The following is a 19,712-nucleotide window of genomic DNA, read 5'->3' as shown; positions in this document are numbered from 1 at the left end:
TGTGTATAGTCATATGCATGTGTGTTTGGGTGGGGGTACATATTTTTTTGTGGGCACACATGCATATGTGCACTTAGGTGAGTACAGGCCAGACATTGGGTATCTTCCTCAATTGCTCTCCACCTTATTTTTAACTTTAAAAATCTTAGTACTTGGGCAGCAGAAGTAGGAGGATTGCCATGAGTTCAAGGCTACCCTGAAACTACTTAGTGAATTCCAGGTCAGCCTGAGCTAGTGAGACCCTACCTGGAAAAACAAAAACAAAAAGGAAAAAGAAAGAAAAAGAGAGAGAGAGAGAATGGGCAGTAGGGCCTCTAGTCACTGCAAACAAACTCCTTACGCATGCACCATCTTGTGCATCTGGCCTACATGGCTACTGGGGAATTGAACCTCTGTAGGCAAGTACCTTAACTGCTAAAACATCTCTCCAGCTTTTTTTTTTAAAACTATTTATTTGTGGCAGAGAGAGACTTTTAGAAAGAAAGTGGCAAACAGAGAGAGTATAGGCACACCAGGGCTTCCTGCTACTGCATATGAACTCTAAACACATATGCCACTTTATACATCTGGCTTTACTGGGTACTGGGAATTGAACACAGGCCAGCAAGCTTTGCAAATAAGTGCCTTTAACCACTGAGCCATCTCTTCAGCCATCCACGTTATTTTTTGAGACTATGTCTCTTATTGAGCCTGGAGCTAGCTTACCAGTTCAGCTAGGCTAGCTAGGCAGTATGCCCTAGAGATCCTCCTGACACCATCTCCCTAGAGCTGGAATTACAGGCATATGCCACCACATTTGGTATTTACATGGGGTCTGGGGCTCAGATTCAGGTCTTCAAGTTTATGATACAAATACTTCATGGACTAAACTGTTTTATTAGTCCTTAGGCTAAAGTTTTTTTTGGGGGGAGGGATCATGTGTGTATATGGTATACATGTGTGTGGGAGTGCATGTATATATCATGTGTACATGTAGTAGCCAAAGGTTAATATCAGGCATCTTCCTCAGTTACTTGCTTTTTGTTTTGCAGTTGTATGTATGTGGTATGTGTTTGCATATTTGTATGCATATGACATGTGAGTAATGGCGTGTGTGTTTGTGGGTTTTCATGTCAAAGCCAGAGGTTAATTTTGGGTATCATCCTAGATCACTCTCAACCTTTTTTATTGAGATAGAGTCTCTCACTTGGACCCAGTGCTCACCTATTTGGCTAGTCTAGTTAGCCAGCTTGTCCTGGATATTCCTGACCTGACCTGACCTCTGGAGTGCTGGAATTATAGGTGGGCCACCATGCCCAACGAGCATTTACATGGGTGCTGAAGAGCCAGACTTTCTGCTTGCCTAGAAAATACTTTAACTGAACCGTCTCTTCAGTCCCCTAGTATGATGCCTGAGATCTGTGGGGAAACCAACAGGGAGAGGAAAGTTGGGAACTATGTGTTTCTTAAACTATACTAATACTCTTAGCTAGACCTATTCTGTCAGTATAGACATATCACAGTATTCATGAAGGCATTTCTTGCTGTAAATTGTAAAGTTTTAATAGATTATTTTTTCTCCAAAAGTAAGCAATAAGTATAATTTTGACCTTTTTCTCATTACCATTCTTGTTTCTTGTATTTAGCAAAAGAATGTATTCAGAAAAGTCTACTGTTACTAAAATTTTTGCCCACGGGCAAAAGTTCAAATGAGAAGTGTGACAAGGTGGTGACTGCTGATGAAATTGGTCATCTCCAGCCACTTGACACGTGTCAGAGGACAAGCTCTATAGCAGAAGAGCACTTTCAAGCCTCCACATCTCCCACAGAAGCAAAACTCCTGACTGTGGGAGAAAAAAGTTCTGGCTTAGAGATCCAGCCAAAGCTGCCAACCAGCAGTGGACTTCCTGCTACAGAACTATCCACAGCTGAAGAGCCCTCCTCACCTTCCACACCTACCCGGCGGCCTCCCTTCACCCGAGGGCGACTCCGGCTGCTGTCTTTCAGATCCATGGAGGAGGCCAAACCTGTGCCCACAGTCAAAGAGAAATACCCAGTTTTGAAGGATGTCATGGACTTCATTAAAGATCAGTCACTCTCACATGAGAGGTGAGCCAGTCATTTCCTTTGAGCACTTTCCCTTTTCAAATCCTACATACCTAGTCTGGTCAAATATGTGAAGTTCATGTTACAAGTAAACAAATAAGGCTTCAATGTGTCTACTCTCTATCTGCCTATTTCTCTCTCTGCCTCTCTCAGATGAATAAAGAAAATATGGTGCTGAGCATAGTGGCACACATCTTTAATCCCAGCACTTGGGAGGCTGAGGTAGGAGGAACAGTGTGAGTTCAAGGCCAGCCTGAGACTACATAATGAATTCCAGGTCATCCTGGGCTACAATGAGACCTACTTTGAAACACCCTCCTTGAAAAAAAAAAAAAGCTTGAACAAATAAAGACCCAAGTTGCACTCCTGAGTACCCATGTAAAAGCCAGATGCACAAGGTGGCACATGCATCTAGAGTTTTGTTTTGTTTTTAATTTATTTATTTGAGAGAGGCAGAGAGAGAGAGAGAGGATGGGTGTGCCAGGGCCTCTAGCCACTGCAAACAAACTTATATGGGTACTGGGGAATCAAACCTGGGTCCTTTGGCTTTTGCGGGCAAGTGCTTTAACCACTGAACCATCTCTCCAGCCCAAATCTGGAGTTTATATGTAGTGGCTAGAGGCCCTGGCATGCCCATTTGTTCTCTCTGTCTCTTTCCCTCTCCCTCTCTTCTCTCTTTCTTTCTTTCTCACACACTCTCTCAAATAAATAATAAATAAAAATATTTTTTTAAAAAGTGAAAAAATAATATTTGGGATGGATTCAGACTGCTTTAGAATACTCGGGGTTTAAAAACATGTTTTTTCCATTAATGAAATATTTTTCACTTAAGATTTGTTTGTTTTGCTATATATAAAATATATCTCAGCCAGGCATGGTATTGCATGCCTTTAATCCCAGTACTTGGGAGGCAGAGCGAGAAGGATAACTGAGTTCAAGGCCAGCCTGAGGACTACATAGTGAATTTCCAGTCAGTCTGGGCTATAGTGAGTCCCTTCCTAAAATATATATTTGTATGTGTGTGTGTATTTCTCAGTAGCATGTTGAATTTTTTTTTTAAATTTTTTTTTGTTCATTTTTTATTTATTTATTTGAGAGAGACAGACACAGGGAGAAAGATAGATAGAGGGAGAGAGATAGGATGGGCGCGCCAGGGCTTCCAGCCACTGCAAACGAACTCCAGACGCGTGCGCCCCCTTGTGCATCTGGCTAACGTGGGACCTGGGGAACCGAGCCTCGAACTGGGGTCCTTGGGCTTCACAGGCAAGCGCTTAACCGCTAAGCCATCTCTCCAGCCCGCATGTTGAATTTTTTAAGAAGCATTTCTTCCTCTTTTTTTTTTTCCTTTGGTTATTTGAGGTGAGGTCTTACTTTGTAGCCTTGTTTGACTCTTCAAACTCATGGCAATCCTACTTTACTCTAAGTGCTGTGTTTAGATGTATGAATCACCATGCCTGACCTAAAAGGAAACATTTCTCTGTGTTTAGTGCACATATGTGTGTGGTCATATTTGTAAGCTTCACATGTGTGGAGGACAGAGATTGATGTTGGTTGTTTTCACTTTCTACCTTTTTTTTTTTTTTTTACTTTTTTATGAGAAAGAGGAGACACAATTGGCTCACCGGGGCCTCTAGCCACTCCAATTGAACTCCAGACATGTGTGCTGCCTTGTGCACATACACAACCTTATATGCATGTGTCACCTTGTGTGTCTTGCTTATGTGGGTTCTGGGAAGTTGAATCTGGGTCTTTTGACTTCACAGGCAAGTGCCTTAACTGCTAAGCCATTTCTTTAGCCCTCCACCTTAATTTTTAAATTTTAAAATTTTTTGTTTATTTTAATTTATTTATTTGAGTTGACAGGGAGAGAGAGAATGGGCACGTCAGGGCCTCCAGCCGCTGCATATGAACTCCAGACACGTGCATCCCCTTGTGCATCTGGCTAACGTAGATCCTGGGGAATGGAGCCTCGAACCAGGGTCCTTAGGCTTCACAGGCAAGCGTTTAACCACTAAGCCATCTCTCCAGCCCTCCACCTTAATTTTTGAGGCAGAATCTATCTCTGAATCTAGAGCTCACCCCCTGAATCAAGAAGTCACCAATTTGGCTAAATTAACTAGCAAGCCCCAGAGATCCTCCTGTCGCTGCCTCTCCAGTGCTGGGTTTCTAGGTTCACACTAGCATACCTGACTTCATGGCACACCTGGCTTTTACATGGGTGCTGGGGACACAAACTCAGGTCCTCATGCTTGCCTGGCAAGTACTTCACCAGCAGAGGCATCTCTCTCCAGCCCTAAGCTTTTTTTTTGTAGTTACCACTTAAAAATTGGTCTTGTTTGAAGCAACTGATTTTGATTCCCCATCTCCCTCTGTATGGGGAACATTGTTCTATCCTTCTCTGCATGCCTTCCTTGTGTCCTCATTCACTGTTAAAAAAAAAAAATTTTTTTTTTTGTTGTTTTGTTTTTCAAGGTAGTCTCACTCTGGCCCAGGCTGACCTGGAATTCTCTATGTTGTCTCAGGCTGGCCTCCAACTCACAGCAATCCTATTACCTCTGCCTCCCAAGTGCTGGGATTAAAGGTACATACCACATACCCAGCCTAAAGTTACTGTTTATTGATTTGCTTGTAAGGGGAAAGAGAATGAGGGTACCAGGGCCTACTGAAAACAAACTCCAAACACATGTACCACTTTGTGTATCTGGTTTTACATGGGTACTAGGAAATCAAACACAGATTGTCAGGCTTTGCAAACAAATACCTTTAGTATCTGAGCCATCACTCTAGCCTTCAAAATTCTTCTGTTTATTATTATTATTAAAATATTAGATTTATTTAGGGAAGTACAAAATCAAGAGAAGGAAAATAGATACGCTTATGTGGTCTGAGATCCCACGTGATGGGCTAGGAAAAAAAATTAAAAGGAGAGTTAGAGAGGAAGGAAAAGAAAGTACAAAGAGCTCCTACCATGTGGACCACAGGAGAGTCAAAGAATGTGGGAATGGGGGTTCTCTCCTTGTCCCAGCCCAGTTCACCTGGATACAGAAAAGGGAGAGACTCACCAGAACCTGAAGGTTCAGGAATGATGAATGAGCCACCAAGAGAGCTTGCCCTCCCCTGGTAAACATATTTAAAACCTTATGGTGGTGGGCCCTACCTTCCTGCTCAGGTAAGCCAGAGAGACAGCTGACTGGTCTGGGCAAGCTGCTGGCTCAGGAAGAGGCTAGCCATGATGCCAAGTTCTAGGGGTTGAACTTGACCAACCATGATGTTAGGATTAGATTTAAACTATAGGAAAGGGGACCTCCCTCCTGGGAGGGGTTCAGGTTTTTATGTGGAAAGCCAGATTTAGCGAAGAGATCATAAGTAAGGTCATACTTTGCTCTCTAGCAAAGTAAAGACTACAAGGATAGGCCCAAAGACATTCCTGCTTTTTACTTTCAGGGGCCCAGTCACCCTAAATGACCTAGCGAAGCGACCTCACTCCTCATTCTCACCTCTCTTGAGAAAACACTTGCTGACTTCTGTTAGAGGAAAGAGAACAATGACGAGTCAGTCTTTAACTGCTTCTACCTGAACTAGGTCATAGACTAATTGCAGTTAGAGTCTTTCCTAGAGGGGGAGACTATCTAAGGAACCCTGAAAGTGTATTGGTGGAGTATAGGAAGTCAGTCCTGGAAGAAAATGTTGGGGAAAAAGAAGAAAAGCAAGGTGTTAAGTGGAAATGGGCACACAACAAAGTGGTAGCCTTCATGGTTTCCATTCTTGTGGACTTCTGGGCTTTGGAGAGTATACCAGGAAACCCAGGTGGATGGAGTTAGATTGTCTCAGGACCATCTGAGCATGAGCTGACTGAGATCCTCTCCCAGAACTGGTCACTGAATGGCATAGTCATGTCTGACATGGTCTGAATCTGTTCCCGTATGGCTTGTAAAGGACATGAGGTATTAGCAAAATTATCACAACATTTAACCTTGATAATGGCAAATATACCATATTTTGTATAATATCCTTCCTCATCATGTGAACCTCAGTATTTATAAGGGAGATTTCCTCTGCTGTATTATCTAAAGCCTCTTGAAGCTGGGTGTCATGGCTAAGACCTTTAATCCCAGAAATCGGGAAGCACAGGTAGGAGGATCGCTGTGAGTTCAAGGCTATCCTGAGACTACATAATGAATTCCAGGACAGCCTGGGCTAGAGTGAGACCCTACCTTGAACTCCAGCTCCTCCCCCCCCCCCAGAAAAAGGGCTGGATAGATGGCTTAGTGGTTAAGGCACTTGCATGAGAAGCCTAAGGACCCAGGTTCTATTCTCCGGGTACCATATAAGCCAGATGCACAAGATGGAGCATGTATGTGGAGTTCATTTGCAGTGCCTAGAGACCCTGGTGTGCCAGTTCTCTCTCTCCAACCCCCTTTTGAGTTTTTATGTGTCATATGGCATCTTCTAAGCCAAGAGATGGAATAAAAACTAAGACTAAATGATACCATTGAAAAACAGTCTTCTGGTGCTTTAAAACCTGTAAGTTGGCTGGATGCTCCAAAGTTTTTACTTGTCACCCTTGCATCCAAGGAAATCCGGGATGTACCTTCCAATTCATCCTGTGGGTAGCCAGGGCCAAAAGTTGGTACCATGGAACCATTGGGTGCCATTAGGGACTGCCCAGCATGCACTTGGCCTTAGGATGCATTCAGTAGCAAACCATTCTGATGGTTGGAGGATAATAATGTTCTGGCACAAGTCTGAAGGAACCTATCTGTTGTACTTAGTGTCACATTGCTGGTAGAAAACATCCAACCAAGAGCAGCTTGTGGGAAAGAAAAAAGGGTTTATTTTGGCTTATAGACTCTAGGGGAAGTTGCATAATGGCAGGGGAAAATGATGGCATGAGTAGAGGGTGAACATCACTTCCTGGCCAACATCAGATGGACAACAGCAACAAGAGAGTGTGCCACACACTGGCAAGAAGAAGCTGGCTATAACACCTGTACCCAACAATACACTGCCTCCAGGAGGCTCCAATTCCTAAGTTGCTACCAGCTGAGGACCTAGCTTTCAGAACACATACGTTTATGGGGAACATCTGAATCAAACCACCATATTCTGCCCTTAACCCCCATAAACTGATAACCATCCATGATGTAAAATGCAAAGTATTCAGTCCAACTTTAAAAGTGCCCATAGTTTTTATCAATCCCAAAGATGGTCAAACATCCCCATAGTCCAAGATCTTTTAACTGAGCTGTAATCCCCCCCCAAAAAAAAAACACATCATAGCACAGAATAAGCAAAAGTTGGCATTGGGCATAACAAAGAAATGTTGAGCCAATACAAGATTTAAAGCAAACAGGGCAAATAGCAAAGTCTGTAGTTTCAAGTTTGACAACTCTAACCAATGACAAATCTCCAAGTCCAGTAATTCTAACCAGTGATGAGTCTCTAGAGTTCCAGTTCCTCTCCTCCAGCTAGGCTACTCACAGGCCTAGAAAATTTCATCTGGTGCCACCAGCTCTCCTTGGCAGCCATTCCATAGTCCTGGCTATGGTGGATACTCCACTGCAACCCATAGTTCATCCTCATGACTCCACTAGTCCTCCATGCAGATAATCCAACAAGCCTGCTTCACACTGCCCATGGCCATTTCAAAAAAAAAAACAAAACCACACTGCAAATCCAATGACTTTTTCTTTCCTGCATTTGTTATACTCCATAGTACCAGGTGAGCTACCAATTTGTTAATCCAGGGGGTGCGGGGCTCCTTCCTGCACAGGTAGTGCCGAGGTAAGGACCAGGCCTGCTGGTTCCTCCCTAGGGGTTGAGGGGATGATGAGCGTCGGACGACTCAGAAACCTCTCCTGGCCACCAGAGAAAAACCACACTGAGTCGGGAGTCTTTGCAATGCAGGAACAACTCGCTTTATTACTCTGAGCAGTTGCCTATATCATGTTGGGGATGAAGGCGGGGATTTTAGGGTGGGAGAAGAGGTAAGGGCCAATAGTAAACTTTAACTATTGAAATGGTAATTACAATTACCACGAGGAAGTAGCAGGCCAGAAGCCCTTAGGCATCCTGCTGAGTCATAGCTGGCCAGAGACAGGTCGCCAAACTTTAGCTAGGCTCAGGAAGTTCCACTAGGCCTCATGCCTAGGCCTTTCAGGGCCCAACAAGGAGGAATTAAAGCCAACTCTGAAGAATAGCTGTGGTGGTTTGATTCAGGGGTCCCCCGAATTTAGGTGTTCTGAATTCTAGGTTCCCAGTTGATGGAGATTTGGGAATTAACGCCTCCTGGAGGGAGTGTATTGTTGGAGGCAGGCTTGTGGGTGTTATAGCCAGGTTCCCCTTGCCAGTGTTTGGTACACTCTCCTATTCCTGTTGTTCACCTTACGTGGGCCAAGGGGTGATGTTCACCCTCTGCTCATGCCATTGTTTTCTCCTGCCATCATGGAGCTTCCCCCTCGAGTCTGTAAGCCAAAATAAACCTCTTTTTCCCACAAGCTGCTCTTATTTGGGTGATTTCTACCAGCAATGCAAACCTGACTGCAACAACAGCAAACTCCTTCAGCATCCAGGCTCCTTACTTCCAAAGAGTCAACATTTTTCCTGCTGTTCCAATGAAGATCAGCTGGCTCAATCTCAATGGTTGTAATCTCTGAAACAACTGAAGCTGAATAGGCAGCAGTTTCTGCCCAAAGATTTCCTGTTTTCTGGGCCATATCCTTCTGCTCACACCAGTCCTTTTCTATGCAAAGCAACCCTGCACAAGTTCTCAGGGCACAGACATAACAAGAAGCATCTCACACAGACTTCTAGCCCAGTCCAGGCAAATATCTTTCTTTCCCTTATTAGCCAAACCTCAGAGTCCTTACCTCTTACTGTATTCAGGTCTTTCAACTCTGACCAGAACATTCCATCAAACAGGACATACAGCAAAGCATCTCTTGGTTTCAAATTCAAGGTTTCAGATTCTTCTACATTCTTCCCTCAAATCAGTCCCAAAAGGCCAAAAGCCACATAGTCAGGTTTCTAGCAACAACAACTCCACTTCTTGATACCAATTTTACTGTTGTGGTCAGCTTCACATTGCTGGCAGAAAACACCCAACCAAGAGTAGCTTGTAGGAAGAAAAACTGTTTCGTTTTTTTAAATTGTTTTATTGGACTTGTGCACAGTTGGTACACACTGATTTGTAATGCTACTGAGTGATGACTAGAAATCACACACATTGAAGCTCTTCCTGTATGGTATTTCCCTAACAATATTTCATTTTCATTTGTATGGCTTCAGAACTTGGGTGGGGATATGATTTTTCTGCCTTGCTCAGTTTTCTGAGTGTTCTGACTTGAATTCTGCTCCAGTGTTGTAAAGGTTCTTTCCTTGAAGAAAGCCCAAGCCCAGAGCATCCTTGAAGTCTTGAGGATAATTCAGTACTGTACAGAATCCCTTGGACAGCCTCACTGCTTCCATCCACCATATATACTTTTCCTGTTGGAACTTCTCACCTGTCAGAAAGATTTTACCAAGTAAGTACAAACAACAAACATGCAAAGAAAACACACAAAGATTTTAAAATCTCGATTGTCTTCTAGTTGATAAGTCTATAGTTTTCATGTTGGATATAAATTTGTAGTTCTGGAGAATTCATCTTCTTATCCCAAGGAAAAATTAGTTCTATCCTTTTAGTAAATACCAAGAACATGAATATTCCTCCCGATGACTTCAGCTTTATTTTACCTGACAATGAGAATTGTATTACTTATGCACCTATGCTGTCATTTGGCTTCTAAAAGCTGTGAGCTAAATGTGGTGCTCATTTACAGTGGTGATGTTAATCAAAGTGCCTCTTGGGGTGGTCCTAACCTTCACTCAACATTTTTTTTTTAATTTTTATTATTTTTTTTATTTTTGAGTAAGAGACAGAGAGAATGGGCAAATCAGGACTTTTCGGCCAATGTGAATGAACTCCAGACACACATACCCCCTTGTGTATATGCAACATTGCATGCTTGCTTCACTGTGTGTCTGGCTACATGGGACCTGGAGATTCAAACATGTCTTATTAGGCTTTGCAGGCAGTCACCTTAACCAATAAGCCCCCTTTTTTTGTTTTTTTTTCAAGGTAAGGTCTCATTCTGGTCCAGGCTGACCTGGAATTTACTATGTAGCCTTTGGGTGACCTCAAACTCACAGTGATACTTACATCTGACTTCTGAGTGCTGGGATTAAAGACAGGCACCACCACACCTGGCTTTTTTTTTTTTTTTTCCCCCATTAGGGTCTCTTGCTAGCTCAGGCTGACTTTGAATTCACTGTGTAGTCTCAGGCTGGCCTCTAACTCACAGTGACCCTTCTACCTCAGCCTCCCAAGGGCTGGGATTAAAAGAATGTGCCACAATGCCCAGCAAAATACACATATATTGTCTACTATATACTACTGTTTAAAGTGTTACCTACACATCAGGGAACAAGACAGATAAGGCTTCTGTTGTATTCTCTTGGAGAGCAGAAGAGAGAATTACAAAAATAAATAATGAGGATGTCTAAAATAGTGATACTCGGGCTGGAGAGATGGCTTAGCAGTTAAGCGCTTGCCTGTGAAGCCTAAGGACCCCGGTTTGAGGATCAACTCCCCAGGACCCACATTAGCCAGATGCATAAGGGGGCACACACATCTGGAGTTCGTTTGCAGTGGCTGGAAGCCCTGGTGTGCTCATTCTCTCCCTCCCTCCCTCCCTCCCTCCCTCCCTCCCTCCCTCCCTCCCTCTCTCTCTCTCTCTCTCTCTCTCTCTCTCTCTCTCTCTCTCTCTCCCTGCCTCTTTCTCTGTCTGTCACTCTCAAATAAATAAATAAATAAATAATAAAAAAAATAGTGATACTCTCATATGAGTTTATGTGAATGATCTAACTTGGATGGTTAAGGAAATTAGGCCAAAGAAATAGCATGTAAACCAAGAACTGAATGACCAAATGAGACTGAGGGAAAGAGCACTGAAGGCGAAAGGAACAGTGGAGAGGCTCTAGGGTGAGGAATCAGGCCAGTGAACCGGAAGGCAGTTTATCTAAGTGAGAGGGGAAGTGGATGAGCCAAGTTAGAGCATTAGGTTCTATCACATGAAGTGTTTGCATTTTATTCTGTTTCAACTCGGAAACCATGACACATTTTGTAGCCTGAGAAGCACATCTAGGCTTATACTTATGAGAGATGGCTGCCTCCTATGTGGAAAATGGTGAATGTCAGAGATGTGGTCAGGAGACTATCCCAGTAATATAGGCAAGAAGTTATGATGGTTTAGACAAGAGAGAAGTCTCAGAGATGGAGAAAAGGGGATATAGCATTCAGGATATATTTTGGAGGTAGAATTATCAGGACTAATAGCCTAGACAGGGGAGATGAATGAAAGATACTGGGATCATGGGAAAAGAAACTACTAGAATTTTGGCCAGAACAATTGGATGGACAGATGGATGGTGTCCCATCTTTTTAGGAGGGTGCTAGGGATTGAACTTAGGCCATTGCAGGCCCTTATGCATGCATAGCAAACACTTTTTTTTTTTTTTTTTTCGAGGCAGGGTCTTGCTCTAGCCCAGACTGACCTGGAATTCACTATGTAGTCTCAGAGTGACCTCAAACTCTTGGCAATCCTCCTACCACTGCCTTCTAAGTGCTGGAATTAAGGTCATGTGCCACCATGCCCGGCAATAGAATACTTTTGCTTGATGGTGGGATTATGCCAGTAATGAGGGCGAGCTAGACTCAGGAGGAAAGAGGACAATATGCAGTAGCGGCTGTGTTTATCAAGAAGTTGGCCTTTGATAGTGGTAGCGGGAAGAAGCAGGACATGCAAACAGTTCAGTGCCAGTGCACGTTGACGGGTAGATTTGGTGGTATAAAGATGAGAGAATTTCCATGTGACCATTTCTAGCTTTTCAATTAAAATATTAAGATAATCATCAACAAAAATGAAGATAGAAAGAAGCTAGTGGCCATTTAAGAAGAGGCTAAAAGGTTTGAAATGGGAATGAAAATTTTTAAAAAAGTAGTAAATTGCTGAACAATTTCAAAGTCTTTTTAAAGAATTTATGGTTGTGAATTAGGTGTGATGGTACACACCTGTATTCCCAGCACTTTAGAGGCTAAGACAGGAAGATTGTTATGAGTTCAAGGCCAGCCTGGGCTACATAGCGAGTTTAGGTTCAGCCTCGAGGATGGTGTGGAAAGCTGGCTCAAAAGAATTGTTGGACTGGAGAGATGGCTTAGCAGTTAAAACACTTGCCTGTGAAGCCTAAGGACTCATGTTCGCATCACCAGGTCCCACATAGCCAGACACACAGTGACACAAGCGCACAGTGTTGCACATGCGCCACAAGGGGGCACACATGTCTGGTGTTTGCAGTAGCTAAAGGCCCTGGCATGTCCGTTCTCCCTCCCTCCCTCCCTCTCTCTCTCTCTCTCTCTCTTCCCCCTTTCTCTCTCTTTCTCAAAACAAATAATAAAAAGAAATGTTGACTATGGATTTAAAGTGACATCACTTAGGCCCAGCATGGTGATGCACACCTTTAATCCCAGCATGCAGGAAGCAGAGGTAAGAGGATCACTGTGAGTTGGGAGCCAGCCTGGGACTGCAGAGTAAGTTCTAGGTCAGTGTGGACTATAGTGAGACCCTAACATGTAGAAAAAATAAATAAATAAAGTGACACCAGTTAGTATAGTTGTGTTGTGTTTCTTACTGCTACATTTGACTATTTTAGTACAGTTATAAGATTGCTTAGGCAAGTATAAAGAAAGAGAAAAAGACCAGGAAACATGGTGCTAGGAAGATAGCCACACAAGTGTGAGGACCATAGTTCAGATACCTTGCACCCACTTAAATGCTGGGTAGGTATGGCAGCTCACCTGTAATTCCAACACTAGGGAGGTAAAGACAGAATTCCTGGAAATTGACTAGCTGGACTAGTTGAATCAGTGAGCTCTAGGTTCAAGTGAAGACCTGCCACAGTAAATAAAGTAGAGAATGATCAAGGAAGACCTCTGACACCAACCTCTTAGCCTCCACATGCACACACATGCAAACACACATATATCTGCACATCTATACCACACACTCATACATATGCCAAAGAAAATAAAAAGATGAGACCGTGGTGATGAGCTATGGGATTCAAGCTGAAAAGGGAGCAGAGAGAAAGCAGGGTGTGAGTTGTTGATAGGGATCATGACGTGGCTCACTGGACTGAGGAAGAGGTTGTGTGATAGTCCATAGGAGGAGTGGCTGTGGACAAGGTAGCATGTTCTGAAGTCTGTCTTCACTTGATGACAAGGTCAGAGAAATGGCCATCACACTGGGATGGCTAAGGGTATAGAAGACGAGATCCTTGGCAGTGAAGGTGACAGAGAATTGTGAGGAAAAGAAGCATCAGTGCCATGGATAGTGACGTTACTGAGATGCACTGAAAAGTCAGTAAGCTTGGTACTAGAGTCATCAATGAAGAAAAGACAGAAAGGTGGACATGATAGGTGGAGAAGGCTAAATGAGGTCATTTGTGGAAAATACATAGAACACTTAGCACTCATGCAATGGGATGATAATGATTTTTTTTTTATTTTTTTATTTATTTGTTTGAGAGCGACAGACACAGAGAGAAAGACAGATAGAGAGAGAGAGAATGGGTGCACCAGGGCTTCCAGCCTCTGCTAACGAACTCCAGACGCGTGTGCCCCCTTGTGCATCTGGCTAACTTGGGACATGGGGAACCGAGCCTCGAACCGGGGTCCTTAGGCTTCACAGGCAAGCGCTTAACCGCTAAGCCATCTCTCCAGCCCAATGATTTTTTTTTTTACCTTCCTCCATCATCTATGACATGTCACTTGGGCCAATATTATGCAGGGCTTGTACAGGTAACAACAGCCACTGTGAGGTCATGAACACAACAGCCACTTTGTTTCTGAAAGACAGTATTCCAGAGCACTCTGCCCTATCCTTTGGCTCTTGCATTCTTTCTGCCACCTCTTCTGCTATAGTCCCTGAGTTGTTGGAGGGTGTAATAGAGATGTCTCACTGGGTGCTGAACACTCCACTGCCACTTCTTCTCAGCCTTGTGACAAGATTTGCATCTCTACAGCAGTCACCATCATCTGAAAAGAGTGTTTTATTCTTAGATGAATTAAAAGGATGAATAGGAGCCAGGCATGGTGGCGCATGTATTTAATCCCAGCACTCAGGAGGCAGAGGTAGGAGGATTGCCAAGAGTTTGCAGCCACCCTGAAACTACATAGTGAATTCCAGGTCAGCCTGAACCAAAGTGAGACCCTACCTCAAAAAAAAAAGAAAAAGAAAAAGGGGGCTAGAGAGATGGTTTAGCATGTTCAAGGCTCGACTCTCCAGGACCCCTGTAAGCCAGATGCACAAGGTGGTACATGCATCTTGAGTTTGTTTGCAGTGGCTGGAGGCCCTTATGCACCCATGCTGTCTGTCTCTCTGCCTCTTTCTCTGTCTGTCACTCTCAAATAAATTAAAATAAACAAACAAATAAATAAAAACAAAAAAAGATGAATAGTTGTCATCTGTATATTTGTGTTGGGTAGGTCTCTAGACCTACCAAGTATACTCACTTGCTGTTTTATCTGTTGCTCTCTATAATAAAGTCATGATACCTGTTTTTACTTAGGTTTCTGTGGCTATTTGTTGAGCATGCTGCCTCCTAGCTCTTTTGCATGAAGATTATTAAGTTAAAGTTGTCTTGGTAATTCAGTTGGTGATTTCCTCTGTTTCTAGTTACTTTGGACATTTGGAAGGCTGCGGTGTTGATCTACACAAAGAAATACGAGACACTTACTATCAACTTGTTCTGTTTTTGGTCAAAGCAATTAAAGGATTTAATAGCATAAATGACAGGTACTGAATTACTTTTAAGTTTCTAGAGGAGAAGAATGTTTTTTTCTGATTATAAATGAAATATATATTCAATGTTGAAAATACAGAAAAGCACAAAATTAATCTTTGTTCTTTCTGTCCAGAGATAACTTGCTAATATATTTTAGTCCTTTTTTATATCTTCTTTGTGTGTTGGGGATGGGTTTTGTTATGCCTAAGAATTTATGTGCAGTTTTAAATGGATACAAAGCCATTTCTCAGTCTCCTCCTTTGTGACTGACATACCCCTTCAGCCAAATGGCTCTTGTTAATTGCATGACTTTGGTTCATTTGGGGCTGGCCCTGATCCTGCCCTTTGTCAATAGTGATTTTTAGTGATTGTTACTGCTCACTCCTTTACTATCAGTTGCACCTGTGGTGATCCTAGCATGGTGGAAACCTTATCTTCTATATCTTAGGAGTTCTTTTGCTTAAGTTTTGAAAGTCATTGGTCTGTAATGTGACAATGGTTTTCCTATCACCAACAAACCAAGCCACCCACTTGTATTGCCCCTGGTGTGGGAAGCTTTGATAAGTGTCAATGTATGTCTTCTTTAGGTCTCTGCTGCCTGCTTTATCCTGTGTTCAGACAGCCCTGCTTCATCTTCTGGATATGGGCTGGGAACCCAGTGATCTTGCCTTCTTTGTTGATATTCAGTTACCAGACCTCCTCATGAAAATGTCACAAGAAAATATAAGTGTCCATGACAGTGTGATCAGGTAAGTACACAGTCCTGCCCTCTGAAGTTCCTAGGGTAGATAATTGAAATACAGGCATCATAGGATGCCTGAGGGGGAGAGCATGGGCTATAGAGCTAGACTAGACTCTGTGGTGTATCCTGGCTTTCCTACATCCAGGCCTGGTAACTTTGCAAGTTAACCTCTCTGTGCCTCAGGCTCTAGAGTCTCCACCACCTGTGAAGAATTTATGTTACATTTATTAGTATAAGGTACATAATAAGGGTTGTATAAATTGGTGGCAGAGCTATTAAAAACTTGGAGGATGAAAATCATTTGCATTTTCTATTGTCTTAATAAAGCCTGTTGAATTGAAGAATTCTTCTATGTATTTTGTGGTGCTCCTAGTGTGGTGTTAGCTACCATAATCTTCTACCCATCATAAGGACATAGATTATAAGGAAAAAAAACAAAACAAAACAAAACATCATGCAGAGCCTTTCCTCATTATTTATTTGTGTGTGTATGCACATGTGCTTGCATGCTACAATGTGCATGTGGAAGTAAGAAAATAATTTTGAGATATCTTTGCTCTACCTTCTTTGAGACAGAGTCTCTTGCTTCTGCAAATAAACCACCAGACTACAAATGAACCTCAGTCTAACTGGCCCATGAGCTTCAGATTCTCCTAGCTGTGCCTCACATTGTTGTAGGCTTGTTGGGATCACAGATGACATACATCATTTTTCATCTAACTTTATGTGTGTGCTGGCAGGTTTTGCAAGCAAGAACCTTTGACTGCTAAACAATCTCCCTAATCCAAGACAAGGTTTTATTTTTTGTTCTGTTGTTTTTTGGGGGTTTTTTTGTTTTTGAGGTTCTCTAGCCCAAGCTTGAACTCACAGTGATCTTCCTACCTCTGCCTCCCAAGTGCTGGGGTTAAAGGTGTGCACCACCATGCCTGGCCCAAGACAAGGTTTTTTTTTTTTGCTTAATTTTCTTCGAGGTAGGGTCTCACTGTAACCCAGGCTGACCTGGAACTCACTGTGTAGTCTCAGGCTGGCCTCGAACTCACGGGAATCCTCCAACCTCTGCCTCCCATGTGCTGGGATTAACAGCATGTGCCACCATGCCTGGCTCCAAGACAAGGTTTTAATATAGATTTAAACATGAGTGTTGTTGAGAGAGAGAAGTAGGCCTAAATCATTCTGTTGGAATAAATGAATATCTGTTTGTTAGCACATATTTTACATTTGCTAGCCAGCAAATCTTTATGTTTAAAATAACTGTTACTGGGCTGAAGAGATGGCTCAACAGTTAAGGTGTTTGCCTGCAAAGCCTAATGACCTGGGTTTTATTTCCTGGTACCCACATAAAGCTAGATTCGCAAAGTGGCACATGCATCTGGAGTTCGTTTACAGTGGCTAGAGGCCCTAGCACACCCATTCTCTCTTTCTCTTTCTGTGCTTGCTAATAAGTAAATAAAATATTTTAAAGTAAGCGTTACAGCCAGATGTGGTGGTGCACGCCTTTAATCCCAGCACTTGGGAGGCAGAGGTAGGAGGGTCTCCATGAGTTCCAGGCCACTCTGAGACTACACAGTGAATTCTAGGTCAGCCTGGGTTAGAGTGACACCCTACCTCAAAAACAACAACAACAAAAAAAAAAAAAACCAGTTCAAATAAATAAAAAGTTAAAATAAATGTTACTAAGACAAACTATAAACTGAAACTGAAAATTTATAATTTTACATGTAAAGGAGTCCATGACATTATGTTCTTGAAAAACTTTTATTTAAAATGAGGAAATAGGGCTGGAGAGATGGCTTAGCGGTTAAGCGCTCGCCTGTGAAGCCTATGGACCCCGGTTCGAGGCTCAGTTCCCCAGGTCCCACGTTAGCCAGATGCACAAGGGGGCGCATGCGTCTGGAGTTCGTTTGCAGAGGCTGGAAGCCCTGGCGCGTCCATTCTCTCTCTCTCCCTCTATCTGTCTTTCTCTCTGTGTCTGTCGCTCTCAAATAAAGAAAGAAAGAAAGAACAAAAAAAAATATTTAAAATGAGGAAATAAGACCAAGATCTAAGTGCAGTACAGCTATCTGTTTTCACCTTGTGTCCCTCTCTGTCTTGGTGATTGATTCCAGGGCCTGTAGATGTACTTCTCTCTCTTTGAAGGTAGGTCCTCTCCTCCCCATCCCCCCCCCCCACCCAGGTAGTATCTCACTCTAGCCCAGGCTGTTCTGGAATTCATTATGTAGTCTTAGAGGTGTCAGACTTAGAACAGCAATCCTCCTACCTCTGCCTTCAGAGTGCTGGGATTAAAGGCGTGTGTCACCATGTCCAGCTCTTGAAGATTTTTTTTTTTAATTCTTATTTATTTATTTGAGGGGGGGAAAGCAGATAGAAAGAGAATGGGCATTCCAGGGCCTCCAGCCACTGCATATAAACCCCAGATGCATATGCCATCATGTTGGTACTGGGGAATCAAACCTGAGTCCTTAGGCTTCACAAGCAAATACATTAACTACTAAGCCATCTCTCCAGCTCTAATGTGCCAGTCTCTCAATAACCTATGCATATCTTCCTGTGTACCTTTAATCATCTCTAGATTACTTAATACTAGTGCTGAATCAATGTACATACTTTGCAAATAGCTGTTATACTGTATTGTTTAGGGAATGATGACAAAAAAAATTACACATATTCAATGCACACAATTGGTTTGTTGTTTTTTGTTTTTGTTTTTGTTTTTCCCAAGGTAGGGTCTCACTCCAGCCCAGGCTGACCTGGTATTCACTATGTAGTCTCAGGGTGGCCTTGAACTCATGGCAATCCTCCTACTTCTGCCTTCTGAGTGCTGGGATTAAAAACATGCAACACCATGCCTGGCCCAATTTTTTTTTAATATTTTTTAAATTTTTTGTTTATTTTTATTTATTCATTTGAGAATGACAGAGAGAGAAAGAGGCAGATAGAGAGAGAGAATGGGCATGCCAGGGCCTCCAGCCACTGGAGACGAACTCCAGATGTGTGTGCCCCCTTGTGCATCTGGCTAACGTGGGTCCTGGGAAATCGAGCCTCGAACTGAGGTCTTTACACTTCACAGGCAAGCGCTTAACCTCTAAGCCATCTTTCCAGCCCAATTTTTTAAAATTTTGTTGTTTATTTGTATTTATTTATTAGAGTGCGACAGACAGACAGAGAAAGAGGGAGAGAGAGAGAGAGAGAGCGAGAGGAGAGTGAGTGTGCCAGGGGTTCTAGCCACTGCAAACGAACTCTAGACGTATGTGCCCCCTTGTGCACCTGGCTAACATGGGTCCTGGGGAATCAAGCCTTGAACCGGGGTCCTTAGGCTTCACAGGCAAGTGCTTAACCACTAAGCCATCTCTCCAGCCCCAGCCCAATTTTTAAAAATATTTTCAATCTGATGTTAGTTAACTCCATGGATGTGAATTCCACAGATGCATATCAAGATTTTATAGCAGCTGGGCTGGAGAGATGGCTTAGCAGTTAAGGCTCTTTCCTGCAAAGCCTAAGGACCCTGATTTAATTCCCTATTACCCACATAAAGCCAAGTGTACAAGTTGGCTCATGCATCTGCAGTTTGGAGGCCCTGATGTGCCCATTCTCTCTCTGTCTACCAGCCTTTTTGTTTGTTTGTTTGTTTTGGTTTGGTTTGGTTTGGTTTTTCAAGGTAGGGTCTTGCCCTATCCCAGGTTTGCCTAGAATTAGTCTCAGGCTAACAGTCCTCCTACCTCAGCCTCCCAAGTGCTAGGATTAAAGGTGTGTGACACCACACCCAGCAAAAACATATTTAAAGTAAAAAGAAAGATTTCACAATAGCTAGCTGGTCGAGCTGAAGTCACAGGATCTCTCTTCATATTCTGGTTGTACTAGGGTGTTCTGACCATATCAGAGCTTTTTATTTTTATTTATTTATTTTATTTTTTGGTGTTTTTTTTCGAGGTAGGGTCTCACTCTAGCCCAGGCTGACCTGGAATTCACTGTGGAGTCTCAGGGTGGCCTCGAACTCATGGAGATC

The 19,712-nt window shown here is 42.9% G+C and overlaps 1 protein-coding gene across 2 annotated transcripts in view; it reads left to right on the top strand.

Annotated features, from left to right (window-relative positions):
* Nucleotides 1-19,712, top strand: part of Zzef1 (zinc finger ZZ-type and EF-hand domain containing 1) — a 199,177-nt gene that overhangs the window by 122,086 nt on the left and 57,379 nt on the right. For both annotated transcript variants that reach the window (XM_045159638.1, XM_045159637.1), the window contains exons 29-32: nt 1,626-2,088; nt 9,444-9,608; nt 14,859-14,978; nt 15,555-15,716. In XM_045159638.1, the coding sequence (XP_045015573.1) occupies nt 1,626-2,088; nt 9,444-9,608; nt 14,859-14,978; nt 15,555-15,716 (910 nt within the window). The remainder of the gene's footprint in view (nt 1-1,625; nt 2,089-9,443; nt 9,609-14,858; nt 14,979-15,554; nt 15,717-19,712) is intronic.

Source organism: Jaculus jaculus, chromosome 9, assembly GCF_020740685.1.
Source record: "Jaculus jaculus isolate mJacJac1 chromosome 9, mJacJac1.mat.Y.cur, whole genome shotgun sequence".
NCBI lineage: Eukaryota > Metazoa > Chordata > Mammalia > Rodentia > Dipodidae > Jaculus > Jaculus jaculus.
Note: the sequence above shows the minus strand (reverse complement) of the source record. Positions and strands in the feature narration are given on the sequence as shown.